General features: G+C 35.7%; 1 protein-coding gene across 3 annotated transcripts in view; it reads right to left on the reverse strand.

Moving 5' to 3' along the window:
- ATAD2B (ATPase family AAA domain containing 2B) overlaps window positions 1–25853 on the reverse strand; it is a 77342-nt gene that overhangs the window by 21081 nt on the left and 30408 nt on the right. For 2 of the 3 annotated variants that reach the window (XM_033005048.2, XM_033005049.2), the window contains exons 14-23: window positions 25468–25627; window positions 24428–24518; window positions 18526–18837; window positions 14647–14779; window positions 12557–12743; window positions 11701–11886; window positions 10902–11037; window positions 10390–10586; window positions 7657–7816; window positions 3871–3993 (exon numbers count right to left, since the gene is read on the reverse strand). In XM_033005048.2, coding sequence (XP_032860939.2) covers window positions 3871–3993; window positions 7657–7816; window positions 10390–10586; window positions 10902–11037; window positions 11701–11886; window positions 12557–12743; window positions 14647–14779; window positions 18526–18837; window positions 24428–24518; window positions 25468–25627 — 1685 coding nt within the window. The remainder of the gene's footprint in view (window positions 1–3870; window positions 3994–7656; window positions 7817–10389; window positions 10587–10901; window positions 11038–11700; window positions 11887–12556; window positions 12744–14646; window positions 14780–18525; window positions 18838–24427; window positions 24519–25467; window positions 25628–25853) is intronic. The other variant, XM_033005051.2, reaches the window with a different exon arrangement.

Here is a 25853-nt window from a genome sequence, read left to right on the forward strand (position 1 = left end):
TAACAGTCTTCAAAATGTCATACCATGTCTCCAATAGTAACCAGAACCAAGTGATCAAGAGCTTACAAGAAGCTCTAAAACTGATGGATGCAGAAACGACGAGATTCACAAAGGAACTCTCACCTAACAGTTAATAGTTACAGCCTAAGTTTTTAGGTACCGTTACAAGTATTTTCAACTGCATATCAAGCAAATTTCATTACTCAAAACATCCAGCACTTCTACCTTGTTATCTTCTGGTTTCAACAAGAAGCTGCAAATTCCAGTAATCTAGTATATATATTTATTTTTTTAATTTACCAACTTAGAAGATGTTATCCTTAGATTTAGGTCTTTCAACAACAGCACCTCATTTCAGTAATACAAAACCAAGAAATTCTAGTGTAACTTCTAGATACTAATTTTATTATACAGTTTATTATTGTTACACTGCAGTACTTCCTTTGAGATTGGTCACCAGTCTCAGTACTAAATAAAAATGCCAGATCTGCCAAAAAAATAGGAAAGTTGTAGAAAAAGAAAGTGATGTAGAAAATACCTTCCATTTTAAAACTACTTAAGATTGCTAAATAACTTGCCAAGAGAATTGCGAAGAAAATGGATATGCAGCTTTTTAGCCTTAACTCTGATCTTCAGTATCCTGGAAATAAATTAAGACCTAATACATGGCCCAATTCAGAAAATCGATGTCTTTTTAACTGAGTAAAGATTAAAAAGCCTACAGTATGTGTCATTTGCCTTCCAAACTCCTCTGTGATTCCAGACAGAAACACTTGATAACATTTCCAGAGAATCTATTAGAAGCCTCATGCAGATCAGCTTGCTTGATTCCATCCAAATCTCACGTTGAATATTGAAGTCTCTCCGCATGAAGCCAATAAAATGTTGGCCAAGATTTAACCAAGTATGGGGCATGTTATTTTTGTCAGAAGATGAATTTCCTTTCTGATGGCCCCAGCCACCCACTCTGACTCCATCTGTGACTGCAACACTACCTTGACCTCTTCTGATAAAGTATTAATACAAGTTTTATATTCAGCCCAAGAACTGCTAGATTCTCATGATAAACCTGAACTATCTTTCTCCATAGTCCACTGTTTGTGTTATTACCCTTCTTTCACAAGAGCCCAACTGGCAAGCTAAGAATTTTAATTCCTGTAAGGCTTGAAGTTAGGATCCTTTATTAAGATGAGTCCAGAAACACATGCAGAGAAATCTGCACACTGGATGTTTTGTTTGGTTGGTTGGGGTTTTTTTTGTTTTTGTTTTTGTTTTTCTTTTTTTGTTGTTGTTGGTTTTTTTTGTTGTTGTTTTTTGGTTTTTTTGTTTTGTTGTTTTGTTTTTTTTTTTTTCCCTTTTTCCCCATCACACTGTATACATGCCAGTCTGGCACTTTTAAAGGAAGATGAAAAGAGCAGCTTAGGGTACTCTGAACTGAAAAAAAAGTCTGCATCATACAGTGCAGCACACACATTGTGACTTCAGTCTCAACATTCATTTAAAGCCTTGCTTGGACATCTCTTGTTGATATTAAGAGGTAGTACTTAAGGGTTCAATTCCCTACCACTCATACACTGGTCAGGCAATGACTGGCTGCTTGATTCAGTAAGATTTCATCTGGCAGCTCCACTTAGGCAAACAGCCTGGTATAAGCAACCACCCTTGCACTGAAGTGACCAGTTGCACAAAGCCTTTGGACAGCAAAAGGCATAGTTTACACTGATTATGCAGTTTTTCTCAGCATTTCCTCATTGAAACAGTCCATTATTTCAAAATACACTGTTACAATGAAGCAGAGGGGAAGCAGGGTTGATCTGCATTTCACATCCCTTCCGCTCATTACAGTGACCAGTGCCAAGGCTATGCTACCTGAAGAGTCATCTTCTTGATGATCTATACCAGAACCTTTGACACATCTCCCAATCCAGAGACAGGACAATCTCTTGTGCTTGCCTTACAGTATGATGTTTCCTCAGACCTCAAGAGCTTGATATATTTTTCTCTGTTCATAACCAGTTAATCTAACAGTTTCTGCCATGCATTCCAGATCTTCTGTCCTTGCTAATCCAGCAAGTGATTTTAGCCTTCCACACTCTGCACCTGGACCAACTGCAGAGCTCATTTGTTCCTGAAACTGCAACAATGTGAGCAAAAAATGACCATCTTTGAAATGTGACTTGCAGGTATCTGTGACAGTGTAACAGTTTCCATGCCAATGTGTAGAGTGCACTTTGAAACCTGTCCACTGTTGTATGTGAGCTGCTCTCACTCTCAAACAACTGGTACTGCTAGTCACCCACCTATATCTGAAAGTCTACTAACCAGCATCTGACACCAATAATATCTTCTTTTTCTAATTAAACAAGTTCATTGCATGACATCAGCCTTAATTACGATTTCTGAAAACCCACCTCTTTCAACAGGGTCTGCAGGTTTTGCCCCTAAAAATATGTATTACTTGGTCACTGCCACAAAAAGATGGGCAGCATTCCAGTTAGCTCTTGGGAGACTTGCAAGGAGGGCCTTACAAGCTATATAGTCACTCTCTGTAACAAAGAGCTCTTATAAACAGTTACTTTAACCTCGGAAGCAATAACCTTTAACAATCATGGGGGACTCGTAATGGATAATTAACTGAGCACAGCTCACAGCATGACACTAAGGCCAGAATTGTGAATATTCTTATACTTCTAATAGGAAAGTACAGAGGAGAAATGAAGGCATTATATTAGTTCTATTTTACAACCACAGTGAATTACAATTGGTTCTCTTATCCACAATTCAAGACACACATTGGAAGCTTGTACAGAATTAGACAAAAAAATGCATGACAATGAGAAAATAAAAGGAACTGTATCCATTTAAACCTGAAGAAGAGAAAGCCTACAGATACTTGTATAGTTCAAAGAAATTTATTAATAAAGGGTCCTCAATCTACTGATAAAAGTACTTAAAGAAACATCAGCTGTAACTTAAGACCAGCCAAATTCAACCTAGAAATCAAATAATGCAAGTTTTTACCATAGTAGGAGGCAAAGCAGGAAACAACCTGCCAAAGAAAGCTAGAATTATTGAGATCAGTAATCACTAAATCAGCATGAAATTTCTTTCTAATGTTATAGTTTGGTGATTTTCAACCTTTTCCAATTTTCAGAACTTGAAAAATTTTCCATGGCGGTACGGAACCTTTCATGTAAACAGACCTGTTCCCAAAGTGGGAATATGTTTGGGCTTTTGTTTACCTTTTCTGGTCAGTTTAGAAGCTGTCCACAGACTTGGAGGTCTATAGACTGCAAGTTGAAAGTAACTGCACTAATTTAAACAAAACTAAGTCGGTGATGTGCTCCAATACAGAGGACTGTATTTCCTGATTCTGGACTACTAGACTGTCAACCTCATGTTCCCCTCAATGTGGATATAATTGTTGTTTCTTAATCAAACAATTATCACCAAAAGTACACTTGTGTACATGTCAGGGAAAATTGAAAATCCACTGCCTTAAATGCTATTCTCCCTAATCATAATTGGTATTACACTGTACCATATGGTATTTTTAGAATATAACTCTGGTTTCACCACATCTTCAGTTGCTACAGTAATCCCAACATTTATCTGTTCACCATGTTCAACGATACTTTTTGTACCAATAGGCAATGCATCCTTCTTCTGTAAAGAAGGATGGTGCTTTATCGGACCAGCTCACACAGCTGCAAAAAGTAGCCAAGTTTCCAAGCTCAGGCATCCTTTAACATGCACTGCCTGAGTCTGACACACATTTGATATTTCATCATACATTTAAATTTTTATACGGACATCTGTAAATTCTGCTTTCTATCCCATATATGTTACAATAAATGAAGTTAAACATACCTCTTTTTCTTCTTGCTTCCTTGATTTCTTCACACATCTTATTAAATTCTGGATCTAGCTCAGCAGCAATGATAGCATGAGCAGTGTCCTTCAAAGTACAAGCTCTATGTCTAATTATTTTATCTACAAAATCAGAAAGCACACTTGTTAATTTTATCATAATTATGTAAATTGTTGTTCTGTATTGTATATTGCAACACTGGTATAAACAGAAATAACTGGGAAATATTACTAATATACGAAAATCTAGATGGATCAATACCGTAACATGCTCAAAAATCACAACCCTGCTATTTAAGAGATATAGGAATTTTCAGAAGTATAAACTGTTACTTTAATCAACAGTGGCATTTATAAACAAATGCAAACAGTGAATGATGAACACACCTAAATCAACTTGCAACCCTTAGAAACTTCATAGAATCGGCAAGTATACCAGTTTATACAGGCAGATCTACACAATATAATGGAGTACAGTGCAGAGAGTCCCAAAAGTAACGAGACTTGTCCAGGAATTAATTTATCCACTAGGGTCTAGGAACATTCATACACTTATACTCCTGAAAATTCACACTGGACATCTTCTGAATCTGTAAGGCAGTTATGGCTTGTTTATATTCCTCCCCTGTTGTTTTTTTTTTAACCTTACATTATTGCTTAATTTTTATTTAGTAACTGCTAGAAAATTCAAAACTGTGCTAAAATAGATTACTTCATTGCTTATAGTAAATAGCTATTTCTCATTTTAATCCATTGAGAAAAAACAGCAAGAAACAAGCCTTGAGTCTGCTGCATTTTCATCTCTATTTGGGGAACAGGACAAAAAAATATTGTCCACATTGGAAGCTGAAAGGCAACTCATGAAAAAACATTTTTTCAGAGAACACCAGTTACCATACCTTTGAAATATACAAAAGAAACTATTCCAATGCTTCTGAAATTTGAAAAGTATCTGTAACTTAGTAAGTAAGGTCACAGGTGGAGAAGATTGAATGTTGTTTTTCAATGAAACTTACAACGCTCAGTGTTTGCTTGTAGTACAAACATATTTAATTTGTCATTTCATCCATACTGAATTACTTTTCCCAGCTGATGGAGGTAGTTCAACAGCAAATACCAACATTAATATCTCCAACATATTATACAATTAGCATATTTAATCTGTTTTAATAATCACTAAAGACAACAATTAAGAATATCGGTGAACATTTATTAAACAAGTTTTATAATTCTAGAAACAGAAAATGTTACAGCTGGAAAAACTGCTGAGTGAAAAAGAATATCCAGTATCCAGCTCAAAGAGCCATACATATGTTTTCTGTGGAAATCTACCGCCACTTAAATCAACCAAAAACTAGAAATATTTACCCTCATATATTTGTGAAGCATTATATTTTATGATCACAAAAAATACACTGCATTTTTGCAGACATAATTTTGCAATTTTAGACCTTAAAAAGTTGATCAGATAATAAAGTTTAAGATGCCCTTGCAAAAGAAAGAAAAAGGAAAAAAAAAAAAAAAAGAAGAAAAAAAAAAATAAATAAAAATCAAATCAAGATTATTTGAACTACTACTTTCCTCATATCCTGTGATGAGCAAGACTTTCCCATAGACAGTGCTTCAAAGAGGCAAACACTATTATGTCTAACACACAATGGTTATGTTTCCATGCCTTTAAGAACATTTCCTAGTCAAACAATGGAGTGGAAAAAAAAACAAAACCACCACCAACAACAACAAAATCAATCTTACTATATAATCTATCTGAAATTTTATAGCAAAGAACAGGGCGGGGCGGGGGGGGGAAGAAGCCAGTTTTGAATATTTATACTGTATATAAAACCAGCTGGTACTCCTATTGCCTTTCCAACTGAATGACAGGATAGAGGTAGGTACAGTGATTCTTCTGCAAATTTAAGCATGAAGCAGAGACAAGCATATATGCTCAGCTTTAAACAATGTGAGCATTTACAGATTAATATTCAGTTAATGCATCTAAATGCATGTAATGTTTACACACACAGAGATGATGTGCTGTTTCAGCAGTGTATTCATACAACAGCTCAAGAAATGTTTCATGCCAGAAGAGCAATACATCACTGACCGTTGACAATGCAGGGGACAGAACTGTCTTCCACTACCTACTCAATGAGAAACTCCAGCCCAAAATTTAACCTAGAAATAGACACATCCATTTCTCCCAGCTCAGTCTTGATGACAAGGAAAATCAAAAATATCCCTATTTTTGTTCCCTAAATATATTTCTTAAGACACTTCCTCTTTGGACAAGCTCAATGAAAAGTTCTGCCACTAAATGTTCCCCAAGCTATCTTTGCTATTTTATGTTTCTGCCACACTGAACCTGTGACTTGTTTGTGACACTGAGCAGATCTGACCTTCGAAGTCTGTAGGTAGTCCTAAAACACCTGCTCTAAAACTTCAAAAAACCTATTCAGACTACATTGCCTAGAATTAAACCACCAAGCCCATAGATGCAAATACCCTTAAAACAAAGGGTATGTATTAATGGCAATTTTTCCCAAAGCCCACCACTAAGTCACAAACATACATCAGTCAGGTGCAGGACGTATGGCTCATAGTCCTTGTCTTCTGAACAGGCGCTCCTTCAGAGACACTCATAACCCCAAGTGACCATCAAGGCTTTGATTAGTTCACATCAATTACACATTAGAAGTCCTCAAAAGCACATTATCAATAACACAGGAAACCTTTTGCTGTATTTTATCACATTTTTTTTTTTAGTTGTAAAACAAAATGTGTCATAAATTGAAGACATAAAGTTTATTTTCCAGAATATGAACCAGCACTGGCTTCAAAATGCATATGTGAAAAACAAGTGTAACTACTTGACCAGACTATACTGTAGCTAGTCCACATATGAGACATTTGCAAACGTCTCAAAAAATCAAAACTTTGAGAAACAAGGAATGTACAAACAAATCAGGCTTTAACCTGGTAAAATTATTTCAAAGGATTCAATGAAAAACTTTTTAACACCTTAGACTACATCTGTAGATGGACCCAGATTTCTGACTATCACATATATTAAATACAACTACATTAAAAGGTTGTTTTTCTATCGTTGCTGTTTTATTGTTGATGTTGCCAGTTGGAAGACTTTCTTTTGTCAATGTACACTATAAGGCGGCACTAGCGAAGGGTACGCAAGATGTTCTTTCCTTAGTTTTGAGCATGAACAGCTTTTACATGCCTTTCAATCTACAAATTCCATTTTAATTGAAAGCATCCCACCACACTTTGTCAAGACAATACCTTCTAATCTCTCCTAATCAGCTGCAACTGACTTCCTTGCCTGATGATTTATCCTGGTTTATTTCTATCCCCAAATACACTGTTCTTTATTTCTGTGTGTGAATTTCATGCTCTAAGCCGATGTGGAAATAAAGCAGACCACTGCCAGATTGCATGCAGGATTCTCTACAGAGCTCTCCAAATTACGTTGGGGTTTTGTTGCATATACAAAGTATATTCACTGAAAAGGAGCTATCAAATTTGAAAAGGAACTACAAAACCTAATTTATTAGAAAACAACTCTGAATGCTGTAAATTCTCTCTCCTGCTCTTATAATGTGCCCCAGTGCACCACATGCCTCAGAACACTATAAGCACAGACCATTAGGGCTTGTATATCCTAATTATCACATAGCATGCAGTTTATGTAAAAGCCTGAATAGTAACCAAATATGTGATGAAATATCAGGCTTTTGGGTTTAGGTAGACCAAACCAAAGTAGGTCCTTACCTCCAGGATCTTTGTCTGGATTGTACTCCAATGCATTGCTGCAGATCAGGTCAATATCTGTTAGGAAATCCTTGGCTGTTAAGTAGTTGTGTTTATCAATTTTGGTTATTACTGTTGATAGGTCCATTGGCTCTTTGATAACTTCAAGGTAATCTGAAACCTATAAAAAAAAGCATACAGAAATGACACAGGACCATATGCATTCCATTTGAACATTGCCAATTTCACATCTTTATACTCTTACGCATTCCACCTGCTTAGCTCTAATACATTAACCAAAATTTGTTTAGAAATCGAAATGTTACGTTGAAAACAGAAGTTTTAGCAGACTAAATAAAAGACAGGATTTCCAAAGCTGCTGCCACTTCAGTAGCTCACCAATTTATCTTTCAAAATTAACTTAATAGTGTTTTTGAGGCAAAGCATTTTAACATAAACTTATTTTTAACTTTATTTAGACTGTTTGGTTGTTTTTTGGTTTTTTTTGTAATATAATGTTATAATACCATCTTGGGTTAGAAAGGCAAAATCAATCAGCCTAACTCAAAACCCTAGGAAAAACTAGGGAAGCGATACTTTGTTCACCTTGTAGGGAAAGTTCTCATTAAACTGAACAGTCAAATTATCAGCTTTTCAGTATCTTCTATTGAATAATTCCTTCAATTAGTCATTCAGCAAAAAAAGTCAGGTCTTATCGACTGAAGACATTAGCAGGACCGTACAAAAGGGCAGTCTAAAGAGAAACCCTTGTGTCATAGTTCACATCTTACTATGAACTTAGCTTGTAACTGGAGATTTAGCAACCACTAGAGTACACTAAAAAGTATTTAACGTAATTAATGATATCATAAGGGTCTCAAACTTGATATTCAAATGCATAAGCACAGCTGCTGTAACAAAGTTCACCAAAAAAAAAAAAAAACCTATGAATTTGTTATTTACTTTGAGGAAAAAAACCCTATACTTGAATGTTTCAGTGTGATTTAGGTTACAAAAAAAATACTAGCAGCCTCAGAAAGTTTGAGGTGTTTCTTCTTCTGAAATCACCCACGTATGATGCTGGCTGTCAAAATACTGATGCGTTAAATAAATATTCATATCAAGCCATATCGGCTCCATAAGAATTCTTTTTTTGTATAAATGTCTACAGATACTTTACTAAAAATATATTACAACATAAACTAACATTAATGCATCACTCCAGCAGACAGCAGTCTATCGCCTAATTCCTTACATATACACACTGAAATGTATGATGAAAATTAAAAATCACAAAAATTCTCTTTTTGTCTCCCTGTATGGAAACATGATGATAATTGGTTCAGTGGTTGGAAAGCCAAGCCACAGGCTTCCTTTTCTTGTTAGCACATCATCAGAAAGACTTTTCACTGGAAACTGTAAACATTGCTGCTGAATTAGTTAGAAAAATCCTTGACTTATCACATTGCAGCATTCTCTGCAACGCAAGTAGGAGTGGAACAAACAACACATTTTCTAAGAAACTCAAGCAGACAGGGTGCTGTAGAAAAGGAACGGATAATCCTGTGCTTAAATGCACCAGGTGGGACAAAAAGGATTACATTTAATTTTTGGTGCTTTGATATATTAACAGGGGTGGCAAGTCTTTAAACAACAAATTCACATGTTGATTCTCTCCATCCACAAAACAAGAACAGTAATTTGTTTTTTCTTTACATGCCCTTATTCACTTAAGTTTAGACCACAAGTTCTTTGGGTAAAGAAACTGCCTTTACTATAAGTATGAAGTTTCCTACAATAATGGACCTCCTAAGCAGTTTCATAATAAAAATCAAACAGAATTACTGCTCAGATCATGCTCACACTGTAAGCTGCCACATTAAAGACCTCTTGTCAGTCTTTCAAAAACAGTCAGCTACCAAACACTATGGAAAGCTCAAATTAAGAGAGGACTGCATGGGCCCATGAAAGATGCCTGTTCCATCCTGCATGGAATTGATGCTGCAAATCTGCTTTTTACAATGCTGTACTTTGCATGTCTCAAATTCATCTCTTAACGTCTTACAAAAGAGATGCTTTTCTTCAGAAGCAATTAAGCTTTTTTTTTTTTCCAATTAGCAAGCTTGTAAAGCTTGCAGTGGGCCAGCACCTGATCTCAAAGTCAGACCAAACCCAATCCTATTCATATAGCAGCACCTCAGAATAGATTTGCAGATCAAACTGTCTCATCAGTTAGGTGTGCACACTCGATAATCGACCACTTAATGCCTTATAATGTGCTACCATCTGTGATTAATAGCATCCACAACCATTACTGCTGAAATTATTCAACAATACTATTAATGCTGAACACATTACAGAATACAGATCATTTTCCCAATATTATCATGCCTATGATTGCAATGTTGTAAAAGCTTTTATTAGAGAAATATATTTATGGTTTCAAATATTTCAGGAGAACTGGTAGGGATAGGAGTGACGGCATTTTTAAATGCTGATTTCAGTTCTACCATTGACAGGAATGCACAAAGTTTTTCAATAGGTCACTGGTATAGCCAAAGAACATGCTCCAACTCCTTGCATCACAGATGATGAGGCTGTGACTATGTCACCAGCTGAAAATCAGTATTTTAGATTGGAAAGATCATGGATCAAACATCTACTTTCTTATTAACTTATCCATTTCCATTTTCTAATTTTTATTATTTTTCTAATAGTTTCAACTTCATTGTTTGCACATTACGGAAACAAGACCTCTTCAATATCCACCGGTTTGCTGAAGATGTTAAAGCGTTTGTCTGTGGCCAGCCTCTTGGTAACATCCCTGAGAAACAACCGCAGCTCTCTCAATGTATTCTCTTCCTGGTCCTCCATTCGCTGTTTTTCTGCTTCTGACAGCTCACGGGCAGGACATGGCAATGCAAGAGGAAGAACTTCCAGAGCACGAAGAGCTAGGGAAAAAACCAAGAAGTCAGACAATGGAAATATTAACAACACAGTGGCTCTTGGGATTATGCCACTCGACATTTCATTACATATTTAATCTGCCTCATCAATCTAACTATTACTGCACTCTTAACCCCAACAGCTCTCCATTTACCAAAACTGTTAACTGTAATACACAGAATTTATTCTGGGCACTGATTAACACTGTCAAATATTAACTACACTGTCATTTATCCACACCTTTTGAAAAAGGCAACTATCACAAAGTAAAACATTCACTCAGATCACATTATTATTGGGTTTACTGTAATTTAGTTTACCAGCCTGTTTCCTTCTTGGTGGTGGCATTGCTACCTCATCAAGAATTAACCCTTTGAAAAATCGCAATCTGTCTTCTTCACTTGGTCTTTGAATATAAAAAACCTCTTCGTACTGGATTCTGAAAATACATTTCACCTAAAAAAAAAAAAAAGCCACATGAAAATTGAGTCCCCACTCAAAAATACATGATTAATGACCACATTAAAACACTAGTCACAAACTTTTCAAAATTAGCCACACAAGAGAAGAGAGGTAAACTCTACCCAAAGCTGCATATGCAGCCTAGAGAAAACTTGTGATTCTCACTGAATTTTCTGTAGTTCCTAAACCTGCAGCATCTTATGATACTAACAATGGCCACCTCTGCATTGAAAAGAAGACAAAGGGGGGGGAACAAAAAAAAAAAAAAAAAAGCACACAACAAAATCAAAGAAATTGTTGAGGAAAAAAAATAGAAACTCCCCTCCCTCATTCTGAGCCTCTGAAGATGTAAAGCTAAAGGTTAGGCCTTTAAACTAAAGCTGCATTTAATTATACTGGAGTAATTTGTCAAAATGAACAATCGACGAACAATTTTGTCTTCTCAGCAAAGTAGCATGGAAATTACGAAAATTGGTAATGCACACATACAAGCCTCATTAAAGAAAATTACAAACATTTAATTAATATTACAATTTAAAATACATCAAACTGAAAATAAGTTAGACAACCACTAAAAAACAGAATGTTTTTACATGATCAAAACATTCTGAAGAGCACATACTTCCCTAACCCCACCACTTTCCACAATAAACTTACCTCTTCAGGCAATTCACTATACATGGACTCAGAGGTAGACAGTAGAAATATAGGGGAGAAAGATGGTATGTCTTGCAGCAAAGTTAGAAAAGTAGCTCTCACAGTTTCACTGACAGCTTCCCACCAATCACCAATATGAGGCATGTAAACAATACTTGGTACTGTTCTTCGAGCTTCACGAAAGATCTAATTAAAAAAAACAGTGGTAACTAAAAAACTAATTGTTATTATCACTTATGAATAATAAAATTCTTAGGGACTATAAAATTACTCATGTTTGTGATATTTTACATTCAAATGTTCCAGTAAAATAAAATTATCTAGTGATAAAGGCCTTCTAAACAAATGTTTGTGACTGTTACCAGTATCATTCAATTATTTTACATCAATGTGCTAGGGAGACTACAAAACACCTCCTTGTCACATATGTTTTAAAAACTTGCTAAAACAGAACAATCAATATGAAAATTGCTGGTTTGCAATCCATGCAAAATCCACCACAAACTGTTTTGAAACCTAAAACATTTAAAATTAAGTAAACGAACCTAGAACCACTGCACACTAATTCATACACAAGCTAATAAAATTAAAATCAGAAACCGAATGCCCAGATTAAGTTCACTTGACATTAGGTATGTGACTGAGGGTACAAGTCAAAAATATAATTACTCTCACTGGTCAGCAGAGAAACCTCAGTCGCCCTCTAGAGACCCCTTTCTTTTAAACATGAAAATAGAAGGAGCCTATGAAAACCTGGCTTTTAAGTTACATTCCAGTCAGCTGCCTTTATATTAATGCAATCAATCTGCTTCAGAATTACATAATTTACTCATTACAAGAGAACCTGAAATGTCACCTGTGCACATGATTCTTCAGGCGTTTTGGCACTGACTGAATAAAGTGCTGGCAGATCTAGCCTGTGTACAGAGAATTTTTCAAGAGTGTGCAATAGTGCTGGAGCAAGGTGCGAAGTCTGACCCGAACCTCTCTCTCCAGATAGCAGTAATCTTGGTCTGTAAGAGGTTGGCTGGTGATAAGCTGACCTGTGACAGAATAACAGTGACAAAATACAATTAACATGCCAATATTATCAATGGATGAATAGTAAAATATTTTAGAATCCAAAAGACTTTCGGTAATGGGTAATAGTTTCCTACAATAGCCTAAAAGTATTCAATTAACTCTACTGTACACTACTCCAAGTCTCAAAACTTGATCTTTGTCTATTCTCTGATTTCACAACAATTTAATTCAAACTCCTCCATGCAAAGGTATGCACATATTAAATTCGTGAAAATTTTTGTTATAACTACTTTATTTAAAACCAATTCCTTGATCATATAAAAAGACTTAATGGTTTCCAGTGAAGCTATCTATTTAATCATGTCTAGATCAGTCTTAACTACTAAGGCATCTCTTCAGTAGCCTCAGGAATCCCAGGTCAATCCACTCATCCCTAAAATGCTACCCAAGATTTCCAAGAACCACCTAACATTTCAATACTTCGTTTATTTAAGAAATAGAGTTGAATAAAATCATTATTCATCTTCTACTCTAGCATATTCATAGGCTTCTATTCAGCAGATTTCCACACAGAACAAAGATTTTAAAGGAAAAAATGCAAAGGTGAATGTATTATTTTGGTTTTGCCATTGAGAAGAAATCCTAAGGAGTCCATACAATGATTTTGGGGGTTCTGTGTTGGGAGGGGGGGGGGGGGGGGAGGGGGTAGCTGCCCCATTTTGTGGCTGAGACATGAAGAGAGAAGTATTAGGTTTTTCCATTCAAAGTATTTTCCAGTTACAGAAAACTGATTATGAAACAATAAAGTTTAAAAGTTAATTTGCATTTTCTCTTATTAAGGCATTTTTATCTGCACATCAATCAGCTTGAGCAGTGAAACAAGACTGATTTTATTTCAGGTTAAGTATTTCGTAACATTGTAACAGCTGTGAACATTGTTGACCTTTGGTTTTTCAGTTCTGGTAGTGGAGGTTACACACAGAGATAAGCAATCAAAAATGCTCAGGAAGGTAGATTAAGGGAGGCTTATATACTTCACAAAAATAAACATACTCTTCAAGATTATTATTTTTAGACACATATCCACACAAATATATGTAGTTGTTTTGGCTTTGGGTTCCCTCCCCCCAACAGAAGCTTAAATTTGGCATTAAAGTACGTGACTATGTACCTCAAACTATTTGAACTTAAATTCTTATTTTTAAGATTAGATTTCTATAAATGCTGTTCTAGTATTACTTTTTACTGCTAAAACTTTATCGGTTTTCCACAAGATGGCTCTACTAAACAGTATTACTACTGAACAGTTTTCCTAACCTCATTTTCTTTATTTAGCAAACTCCCTGCAGATCCCATCAAAGTAGTCTAAAATTGTTCTTAAAGCATAACAAAGAAATGTTAGTTTTTTATTGTTAATTATTGTAGCCAGTCCAATTATAAATGAGAGACTCATCCAAATTTCACACACACCAATTACCCATTTTCCCAAAACTTTCCATAAAAAAAAAAAGTTAGAAATGCTGAATACATTCATTATATAATGTATCCAGACAGCTGCATACACTGAATCTCAACAATACTTTAGACCAAGAAAAAGCAAACAATTCCTCCAAAATATTCCTTAATACCTCTCCTCGTTCTTAATCTTTCAAATCAAAATGGCTTGTTACAATTAAGAATCGCTGTTAACATCCTTGCTTCTAAGCTACACCTGTCTGTTTCAAAATATTTCTGGTTACTGTGCCCAGGATGTGGTCTTTCCTAAGACCATTCATGTATCTATAACTATTGTCCACACTTACATGTTTCTATTATAGAACACCATTGCCACCACAAAGTAAAAGATCATCTTTCTTTACTCTCCTGATGTAAGAACTTAACGGTTCTATCTATGTGGTTATATGCATTTGGAGAAACACTCACATTGTAAAATGAAGGTAGGGTTTATGTATAGCAGCTGATGACTGTTTCTTTGGTGATCCTGAGTGACAGCTCGTCTCAAAAATTGATGAAGTGTTCTCATCTTCACTGTCATCTAATATTAGACTTGGTACATCTGTTCCAAGAAATATATTTATTAGAACTTTACCACTTCTAAGTACGCACACAACAAACAAGAAGAGACATTACAATTTTCTTCATGTAAATTATAACACATTTTCAAATGTAGAAAGAATGAGTTAAAACTGTCTAAATATCAGAATACTTATTACTTCAAAAACTAAACCAAATTTAATATTGTAGAAGTCTAATCATAATTACAATTTTTTTTTTAAACCATCAAGCAGAACAACTCAACAACATAACAAATGTTTAACTTGTTATGAAATGCTTTCTTTGGTTTTATTTCACAGCTAGAGGTTTTTCAAGGATAGAGTTATAAAATCTGTAATTCCTCAGACTATACAGAATTTTGTACTTATTTATTTGTTCTAAGTGCCCAAATTTTTACAGGTACGCTTCTTCCAAAATTATTCTCAGCATGACTACCTAGAAAATGTATGTTTATGAAGAACTGTTTTCCACCCTATGATAATCTGACAAAGAATATAAAACTACTACTTATGAAAAACAGTTAAATTCATTCCGTGTTTACATACTATACCTTAACCTATTTTAATTCCTTTGCTAATATAGAAGCATAGTGAACTGAAGTCCTTTCTATACAGACTTTCACAAACAAAAAGCTAAAAGACTGATTATATTCAAAACACAAAGCGCAGGGACAAACAACTGCAAAAAATACAAATATGGCACTAAAACAAAACAACCAGTTGACAGGTGAAAATCAGATACTGTTAAATTAGCTACCAGAGCTGCAATGGGATTAAAAGTAGACTGCTGTGATTTGTAATGGGAAAAAACTGCAGCAAGATCTTTATTTGTCCCAGGAAAGGACTTTAGTTGGTGCTACCCCTAACATAAGCCACTCACTCCCATTCCCATTGAGAAATCAGTCTACAACGATGGGATGAAAATGGTCACAGCCACTCAGCTGTACATTAAGTGCAGTGCAGAGGGCCAGGTCTCCAGAGAAGTATAATGCTCTGGGATGGATGGACAGCATTTTCAAGAGCAGCCCAGAGTCACTGCTGCACACTGCTGTTCAGGGCAACCACGAGACATCCTAACAGTAGCTCAAGTTGGCCACAGCCACTTAGAAAAACGTACTACTGGGAAAGTGTGAAATACAGAGAGATCTAAGTGTTGTTCTCAAGTACGTATGATTTGCCTGATTTACACAAAGACACAGCACAAGTCCTGCCACACTGATCAAACCACCACTGTGGGACAGAGGAATCAACTTCAAGGCAGTGTTAAGCGTTGGATGGAGACACCATCTAAGGTCTATGCATCTAGACATATGGTCCCAAGAAAAACTGTTAAAAGACAACAAAGGTTCCCTTAGTTGGGTGTGTGATACAAGAAATTGGATTCAGAGTAGGCTGGGCAATAATAATATTCCAATGGTACGGGAAGAGGTTGTGCCACATCCCTTGGCAAGGCATAATGCATGATACACCTGAAAATCATTCCTCAGGGGGCAAAGATAAAAGCAGTTTGCACACCCCAATCAGTGGCCAAACGCTAGTCCGTAGCGAGAAAGAGCAGTTCAGCAGCTGCTGGCCTTTTAGCTCTGGGCAAGGATAGAGGCCTTCAAATCAACTGGACAGAGGCCTCCTAACTCAGCTTGCTGCAGTCCCTAAACAGGCAGAATTTTTGCTACACAAATGTAGACCATAGGGTAAATCCTATGCTTGTGCACTGGACACAGCTTTCACTTCCTAAACTACAGAATTATTTTAAAAGGCAGCCTATCTTTTAATCCCAAGCAACAAGCCTCTGTGCCATCCTTTCCTTGAGCATCTGAGTCACTGAATTATGAGAAACAGGAACCATTAGTGAACTGCAAAGACACATAGAAAACTAGATTGGACTGCTATATATGTGGCTCTGAATTAAAGAAAAATTGAAGCCCTAGTCTGTAATCTACATTTACATTTAAAATCATTGTACATGATAGTGGATTTTGCTGTTTTTAACATGAATTAAGCTTATCATTCAGTATTTTCTTGTGCTTAAAGGGGTAAGAAGAAAAACTAAGGTACAGAGGAAACATTAAAAGAAACCTTAGTTCATGTGCCTTCAAAACTGATTATATACAAACATTTAATAGTAGCCATACCAGCAGAATTACCTAGTAAAACTACTAGGTTAAATCAATGAATGCTTCCAGACTCACTTTGTTAGCCATAATGAGCAGTAATAAATAGGAATGTAAAGAATGTAACCGAAGAAAATATTCTGAACTAGAACTTTTCAACAAAGACAGGGACACTTAATTCAATTCTTCAACAATAATGACAACCTTTAAACTGGCCATTACCAACAAGTGATCAGTGTACAAACAGACTTAAGCAACTTAAACAACTTTGGTTACAAGAGCCTAATACGATCTAACTGCAGCTGCAACCCAGCTCACTTCCCCCCTACTCACCACCACATGTTCCCAGGCCCCATCTCATTCCAACTCCAACAGTTGTTAAAACCTCCAGCTATCCCAGAGTCAGCAGAAAACTAACTCAACAAAAATACATCATTTTTGGATGAGTTTGCTGGCTAAAATGGTTTAACAAAGGGCCTGACGTACTAAAGTAAGTGGAAGGGATAGAGCAAAAATGCACAGCTGGGCTGGAGGAACTGTAGCAGCCAGCACAAGGATCAGCTTAAGCTGCCTGGGCTGCAGTCTGGAACTATGCTCTGGAATAGGAATGCAAAGAAAGTCATTGCTGTCACAGATTTGCTTTATGACTGGGCTATTTTCAAGTTAATAACACACAACCACAAGGACTGTTTACATAGTTGGAGGTGTGAGGGTGATCCCAGATAAGAACAGTAGAGATCAGTATGTCAGAATAAGCAGGTATCAAAACCAAGATATCTTGCTCAACATTTAACTTCCAATGACCTGGGTAACTATTAAAGTATGTCTCAGAGAAGAGCCGAGTAAAAAAAACTCAGAACCTATTGACTCACTGCCAGTCAAAACAGTCAGTTGCATTCTTCTTATTCCTTGCTTCCTTAGTGCACTCACACTGCTCCCATTGCAACAGCGTTCTGGCATACATCTGATCCCTTAGGGAGTTGATTTTACTCACTAATTTGGCAAAAAGCTAACTTGACAAAACAGCAAATAGTTCTCCACTTGCTAAGCCAACAGAATCAACTCAGAGGATCAGGAGTGTATCAGGCCAGTTCAAGGGAACTGAAGCCTCAGGATTTTCTCCTTAACCAGTAGATGACCGTTACATAGGCTCAGGTATCTCAGCTAACCAGTGTCTCACCTGCTGAGCTGCAAGCTCCCCACAGCGCTCCTTTGCAGCTTGCTTCTGCACCATCAACAAGCAAAGGACTGGGGACAACTAACTGTCACTCAGGACAGAAGCACCAACATCAGGTCCTAACATACTGAGCAATGTTATCTAACTATTTTATTTTTGTTCTGCCATCTGACCATGCCCCACCATTTCTTGTATTTAAATTGTAGATTACTTGGGGGTTCACCTTTTTTCAGGTGGCACTCACACCTATAGATTCTTGGTCTATATACATCAGTTCATTAAATTCCACAGCAACTTGGAATCAGCAAAAATAATTATGAAGCACCAGAGCAAATTCTATTTACATACTAACAACATTGAACCAAATACAAATCAGGTTTAAGGCTAGCAATACAAGAAAGCCAGTTGAAATATTTCCAAATTGAAACTGCAGTTGCATTACAAACCCCAAACCACATACCTTCGCTTTTGTCACCCTGGCTAAATTCAGCATGAGGAAACACTTTGTGTAAAACCTCAAGAAGGTTAGTGAAGGTACGTTCCAACAGTGGTCTGATCACAGGAGATAACGCATGTCCTGAAGATGTCACGGCACGTTGGGAAGCAGGCACAATATTCTGCATTGCATGATAAAAATCCTGTGCACTGAGAACTACTGAAGAAACATCAAGCTGTAGTTTCTGACTGCTCACATAAATCTGGGGATAGCGTCGTCTCAGGGCAATCAAGGCAGCCTCAGTGCAAAGTGCTTTTATGTCAGCTCCACAGTACCCTGATGCACACAAAGACAAAAATATTTTCCATGAAATAGCATTGATGTGCTACATATATTTTAAAAATGTCTAAGGCTAAAAACAATTAGTAATACTTAAGTGCTGAGGTCCACAAAGCATCTGCCAAAAGGTATCAGGTCATAATCCAGTGATAGTGTTGTGTACCAAGAAATTATATACAGGTATATTGAAATACTGTAAGAAATTAATTCCACATTGGGGTTAAAAGGACCTATGTTTTCATTATATAGTGTGATACATAGTGTATTTTCAGCCCAGGATTTTAAGTCTGTTATTGCCCTTTCTTTTTCCTTAGTATTGTCTAAAGTACGTGTGCAATTTTAACTGGCTAGACCCTCTTCTCCTTTTTTACTTTAATATCATTACATGAATATATTTTTTAATAGCAAAGTAATTTTGTTATACTGGATGAATTTCTGCAACTTTAAACTTTTACAGATTGAGAAAAAGAGCGGTATAAAAAAAAATGTATCATGAGTAGAATATGAAAGAGATGAAATCTCTTGTTAAAAAAGCATACTGTGTAGTCTTGGAAAAATGTGAACTTTTACTATCAAGAAGAATGTTTCAGGCTTTTTAGAGGTTCGTAATTTTACTAATATAAGTGAAAGAGCAGAAAAACTATTAAAAACCACTGCAATTTTAATTTAGCCTAGCTTCGTAAATATCTACAGGTAGCTACCTATAATTGCTTAATCATCTTTACTGAGAAACACATACCTGATAATTATGAAATACTGAGAGACTTAATACCTCTGTGTCTTTTGCAGTACTAATGGTCTGGGGGGGTTTCTCCAGAGCTAGAAATTAGATTTCCATTTTTTCCCTATCTCTCAGCAAGAGACATTAATATGCCACTGTATTCTGCAGCACCATAGCTCCATCTTTCAAAAAATGTAAAACACTATTCCAGTGGGAAAAGTCTTTTAGAGAATTATAGTCACTATAGGAAAACGTGTTGCACTGAGGTATTGCCACATAAAGGTTCATGGGTTTACAATGAAGTGTTTATAGAGGCTAATTAATCAAATCTTTAGTTAATTCATTCTTAACTTTTTTTTTTTTTTTTAACCAGACTTCCTCCTCACCCTCCAGGTCTTACAACATTTGCACTTTTTCTACTCTGTTTTTGTACTGGTCTTTCGGCAGCGCTAACTCCCAAAACCGAAGCCTGCCTTGTTTTTCTCTATCTCTGATGTTCTTTCAGTGCTGCTGGCACACATTTTTACAAGATCCATACAGCAACAAGGAACAAAGATGATTCCATACACAGTGTTGAAAAATAAAAAGGAAGAAATTAATATGGAATATAGATCATTTTCCATCTCCAACTTTCAGATATATAAATTTGGGAGATAATAATAAGATACCAAATTTTCAGCTATAAAGATGACTTAAATCATCTGAGACTTCAAATTCCACCTGAGTTTCTCATATATATGTGAAAATAATTTTTAAAAAGCAGTAAAAAACTCAGATGAAAGATCACCATAAATATCAGACTCCTTCTGCAACTTTAAAACTAAGCCTTCTGATTTTATAGAATGCTTATTAGTAATAATTATGTAACCCGGATGACCACACACTGTGACTGTTATCTAAAAAGTATGTAGCAATTCACATTCAAGTTACCTTTAAATAAATACATGAAACATTTAAAATGTGTTCAAATACATCCACTATATTCATCAATAGGTAACTAATTATTTTTAGCCCTCAGATTTTTTCACTTTTTGTAACTAAACCCCATCATGAAATCAAAGCCACGCAGGCACACTCAATCAATATGTGAACGCAGTAGTAGCCACAAGTGCATCAGAGAAATCAAAACCAAGGTTCTTCCCCTGAATTCTGCTTTGTTCTTCCAATATCAGGTATCATATTCCCATTTAAATTGGTCCACTTCTCATCTAGCAAGAATACTGGAATAAACAAAAAATTTTGGGGGCCACTAAACCAAAGCTTAAATCAAAGATATGCTAGAGATACACAGCCTGTCACTGTAAAAATTAGTTTAGTATTTTTGAGACAAAAGATTCAGCAGCTCACAAACTATATCCTTTCCCATTTTTCTATTAATAAATGCTGTAATATCACTTTCTAACACTCATTTTAATCACCGCTTGTACATCTCCAAAGAATTGCGAAATTAGGAAATAATAGCCTGTAGCCTATTTTTAAAATTAAATTCTCATGTGATCAGATACACAATTAGACTCCATTTCTACTTTTCAATTCTCAGGAGAAATTACATTTGAAGACTAATAATTGGTGTCTCTTTTTGAGGGACCCTCTTGTGCATACTGTACATTCATTTCAGTGAGAGGAAAACTGCAAAAATCCTGTATCTTGTGAAACATTAAAGAACTTTTTATTTCTAAGAAGTAAATGAAAACTGATTAAGAGCAAGAAAAACATGGGTAAAGTATTGTCAAAGCAAGATAAAATTTATCATGCTAACAGTAAGTAACCTAAATTTATTTTAGCCCAAATTGACCCTACAATATAAAGCCAAGGTTCAGTGCATTTGCTTCCATTTTTGAAGCATCTCACAAAGGATGTTCAATTTGGCAGGCAAAATGTACTGGCACACTTTAACTTAGCACAAAAACAAGTATTCTTGTCAAGTAGCCCATGTTGTTCTACCCATCACCACCACACTCTGCTAAACATTTTAGAAGTACAACTTTCAAAGAGCAGGACAGCAAACAAGTGGATTCCCATGTAGGTTTCCAAAGAATGCACTCTGACCACTGAAATTTTAAAGCCATATTCTTCCAACTCTACTGTGCAGAAATTATGTTCTCTTTAAAATTTCTTCTGCCTAACACACACCACAAAAACCTGCAACAAACTGCTACTGAACTGGGTGAAACATTCAGCTGAGCAATCTTGACCATTTCTTCCAATTTATGTCGTACAACTCTCTGCAACTCCTAAAATGGACTGCAGGGAAAAGGAGTTAGCGAACAACTCAGCATGATGACAGAAATAAAAAATCATTACTGTATTTTTAAAAAAAATTGTGAGAAACATGAACGCTAAATGCCAAAACTTCCCCCTCCGTCATTAAATTAGTATTAGTATCATTTTGCCACAAAATGCTCCTGCAATAAGCAGAACATAATAGAGTATTTTTAACAAGCATCTTGAACATGATGGTTTGCTTCTTTACAATTCTATTTAACATTATTTAAATAACCCTTACTACATTGTAAAAAGATGCATCTGCAAGATGACAGATGAAGGAATTCACACTTTTTCGGTTGCTAACATGTTTTGTTTCCTACAAGACTGAGTTAATAGGTAACAGTCTCTCTATCTACAGAAAGTTATTCAGAACAACAAAGTAAGCACAAGAGATAAGAAAGGATTTATGAAGTTCAGGATATCTGGGGCCCATCTCCAGTAAGGAGAAAAAACATAGTAATTACTTGTGTTTAGTGAAGGTACTAATAAGACATCAGCGTGTAGTCTTCTGAGCAAGTCTATGCTCTCCTCATGCTGCTTCACTTTGTCTCACACACACTGCAGTGATGCGGCCATTCACTGAAGTGGGTTCTTTAATTATCACATACATAGAAATCTCCTAAAAGGTATGCAATCCATAACACCTGGGACAAAAATCAACCCTCAGGAAATAGCCTATTTTTTGCAAGTCCTGGGGCTTTTCCCTGCGAATTTCTTTATAATTACACTCCTAGATCTTAAAAAGTTCTGAGTCGCACACATATCTGCTTCCCCAAAGTCATTTACTTTGGTAGTATTTCAGCAGTTTTCTTCATTAGAATCCATACGGCTGCAGTTAAGTGTTGCAAAGTTTGCTGAACTGGAGAGAAGTATAAACCACGCTGTGCGAAAAGCCTGTTGAGACTAGGCAGCTCTTACTTGGGGAAGAGGGGGTGGGGTGTTTGGGGGGTGGGGGTATTGTTTGTTTGTTTGTTTGTTTTTAAAGAAAACCTGCACACAAGAGGAAATAGACCAGTATATACTGTATCATATGACAAGTATACCAATGAGTCCAATTCGCAATGGCCACAAAGATTCTGGGAAGTCTGTTTAAATAATTAGTTGCTGCAGATTTCACTTATAGAAATGAGGAGACAATCTCGAGATGAAGAAGATAAACGAGTCTTACTTCAGCTGTTTTAAAAAGTCCTTGTAATAGTCAAAAAGTTTTAATCTTGGATGTATGGAAACATTTAAATTCCAAGATACAGAATGGAGACAATCAAGTGCATAGTAGTTGGACAGCAGGAAAGCCAAAGAAAACAGAAAAGGGTATTTCTTTTTGTTAGCTGGCTTTTCTACAGAACTGACAGGCTTTATTGAGCACAAAGAATGTCTTCCAATCAAACCTACAAACGGCTTTCCCTACGGTGTGAAATTTTATAATATATAATTGTGTTCTCAACGCAAAAATATGGTGAATTTTCAAACAACTGGGTTTTATCCCATGTAATCCCCTCACTCCCACTAAGCAGCACCATGTCTTTGCACAAATCAAGCAGAATTTACATGAAATGGGTTTGGCACATGCTGTCTTATACCCGGCAAAGCTTAAACTGGAGTTTGCTGGATAGTTATGTTTTCTCCTCACCAGAAGATGTTGAGGTCTTTGTGCATCAAAAGCGGAGGGATGTTGCTTCGATGATAGATGTCCCTGTGGATGAAGAGGATAATTCGGATGTACTGTAGCTGACTGAATGGACTGATGTTCAATTTAAAGATCTTATTTCTCTGATGATGGATTCCAATGCACAGATATTTGAGACCGTCCTTTTTCTGAGAACTTCAGTGCTTGTCCAAGCAGATGACTGACAGAGGATGGATCTTTGCATGACAAATTGATGAGAAGAGATTGTGGTGTGTGTTTTAGGGTCGTTTCCTCTGTTAAATTCACTATAAAAATATTTGGGTTTATTTCCGATTAGGTTTATCTTGAACAACCATTCTCCATTCAGTACAGCATGTCTTTGGGTGCTCCAAAGGTATATTTAATGTACTCATGGTGTGGTGCTTTTTTCCCCCCTGCCTATATCTACACTTTGAGGTTGTTCTGTGCTAGCAATCTGGAAAAAAATTCATCTTTAGAAAGGCTGGTTAGTTTGTTGGATTTATGTCAGAGGAGAGCATGCCAGTCAGTAAAAACAAAAACAAACAGACAAAAAAACCCCCACACAAGTACCAATTTTTTTTTCCCCTCAATAAGTAGACAGAAAAAAGCCCCCAGTCTCCCTATCTCTTCTGTAATATACTAATTTAATGGGAAGTTTACCTAAAGATTCCAATTCCCACTTCATTTTGCTTCTCTTTGAGGGTATGCATCCTATATAAGGACAGTGATGTTACAGAAAGGAAACATGATTGTATTTTCAAACGACTAGCAGCTATTCATTTTGTGTTTTAGTAAGACAGAAACATATTTTGTTATTACAAAAAAAGAGTGTTGTTGAAAGTACAGAAGTTTAGAAAGGTAAAAATGATAAAATATCCTGGTAACATTTAACATACCTTTAAAGTTTTACACAGAAGAGGAAGTAAAAGTACTAACATTGTAATACTCACCAACACATTTTTCAGCCAGTTCTCCTAAGAAAGGATCTGACAATTTGGGGTTCCAATCCCTGGTGTGAATTTGTAAAATGTGCTTTCGTGCCTGGTATTTTAAAAAAGGGGAAAAAAAAAATATCAAAACTAGCAAGCCAAATCCATGTCATAGTATTTTAGACAAAAATATTATTTATTTATATTCACACATAGTTATTTTAACTGTTTTGACCTGTCACTGAGATGCACAAAATAGAACTTAGCACTCAAAAGTCTGAAAGAGCAAAGGTTTTCCCTTCTTTTTTAATTTAATATAAAATCAGTTATTTTTTCAGTATACCAGTTACACATTTTAACTGCTGTTTAGTCAACAACATTATTATACGTGAACTGATCAAAACTCATGTTCTGTTAGGAATTATCATGATTTTCTAATTTAATCTTTAATTGCTACACCTATGATTATCAGCTTCTACTGTCAAATGCCTCATCAATTAATTTATTGCTCAGTAGTATAGTAAATAAACATGAATTCCAGAACTATTTAATTTTGAAATTCTATAGAATCAAAATACACCTATCAAAATTAAATTTACTTTGCATATTAAATATAAATCCCTGAAATATTATGGCTGAGTTTACAGAAGTCTAGAACAAAGAACTAAAATGTTCTGTTGACGATATAAGAATGTTTAGCTTTGCGTGTACAATTTTTATGTGCTTTGCAGTCAACATGATAATAAATCTATCTTCTCTTACCATAACTTCCAAAACCCCAACAGTTAGTGCTCGTTATACAAATTCATACAAAACAAGGTTTTAGATCAGCAATTCAGTTTAATGCAAACAATTTACCTCCCTGTTTAGCTTTAACTATATTCTTAAGATGTGAAGTTCAATACAACTTTATGTATACAATGTGTTTTTTCTTAAAATGTCTTCCTAAAATTAAATTCTTAGAAGTATGCATATTTTTATTTCATAAACTTGGTTGTCAGGCATTCAAGAGTTTAATATACTAGAAATGTTTACTAATAAATCTCCTTCGTAAGTTTTACCTTTTGATCAGGCAAGTTGAAAAGAAATTCCCTGTCAAAGCGTCCAGGTCTCCTGAGTGCAGGATCTATAGAATCCAGTCTGTTTGTAGCACCAATTACAACTATTTCACCTCTATTATCCAGTCCATCCATGAGGGCAAGAAGAGTAGACACTATAGAGCTAAAAGAATGTTTTCAAAAAAAATAATGTATAGGGAACACTGCAAGAATTTTTTCCTTTTTCAACTGCAACATTCATAATTTCAAATAGAAAAAGCTAAATTAAAAAACACAGTTGCATAACTGTTTCCAGTCTCAAAGCAAGAAGGAACCTTTTGATAAAATCCATATTATAGACAGTATTTTGACTCCATTAAGGATTATATTAAATTAAAACTACTTCCTTT

The sequence above is a fragment of the Tyto alba genome, unplaced genomic scaffold, assembly GCF_018691265.1.
Source record: "Tyto alba isolate M040663 unplaced genomic scaffold, T.alba_DEE_v4.0 Super-Scaffold_40, whole genome shotgun sequence".
NCBI classification, from domain to species: domain Eukaryota; kingdom Metazoa; phylum Chordata; class Aves; order Strigiformes; family Tytonidae; genus Tyto; species Tyto alba.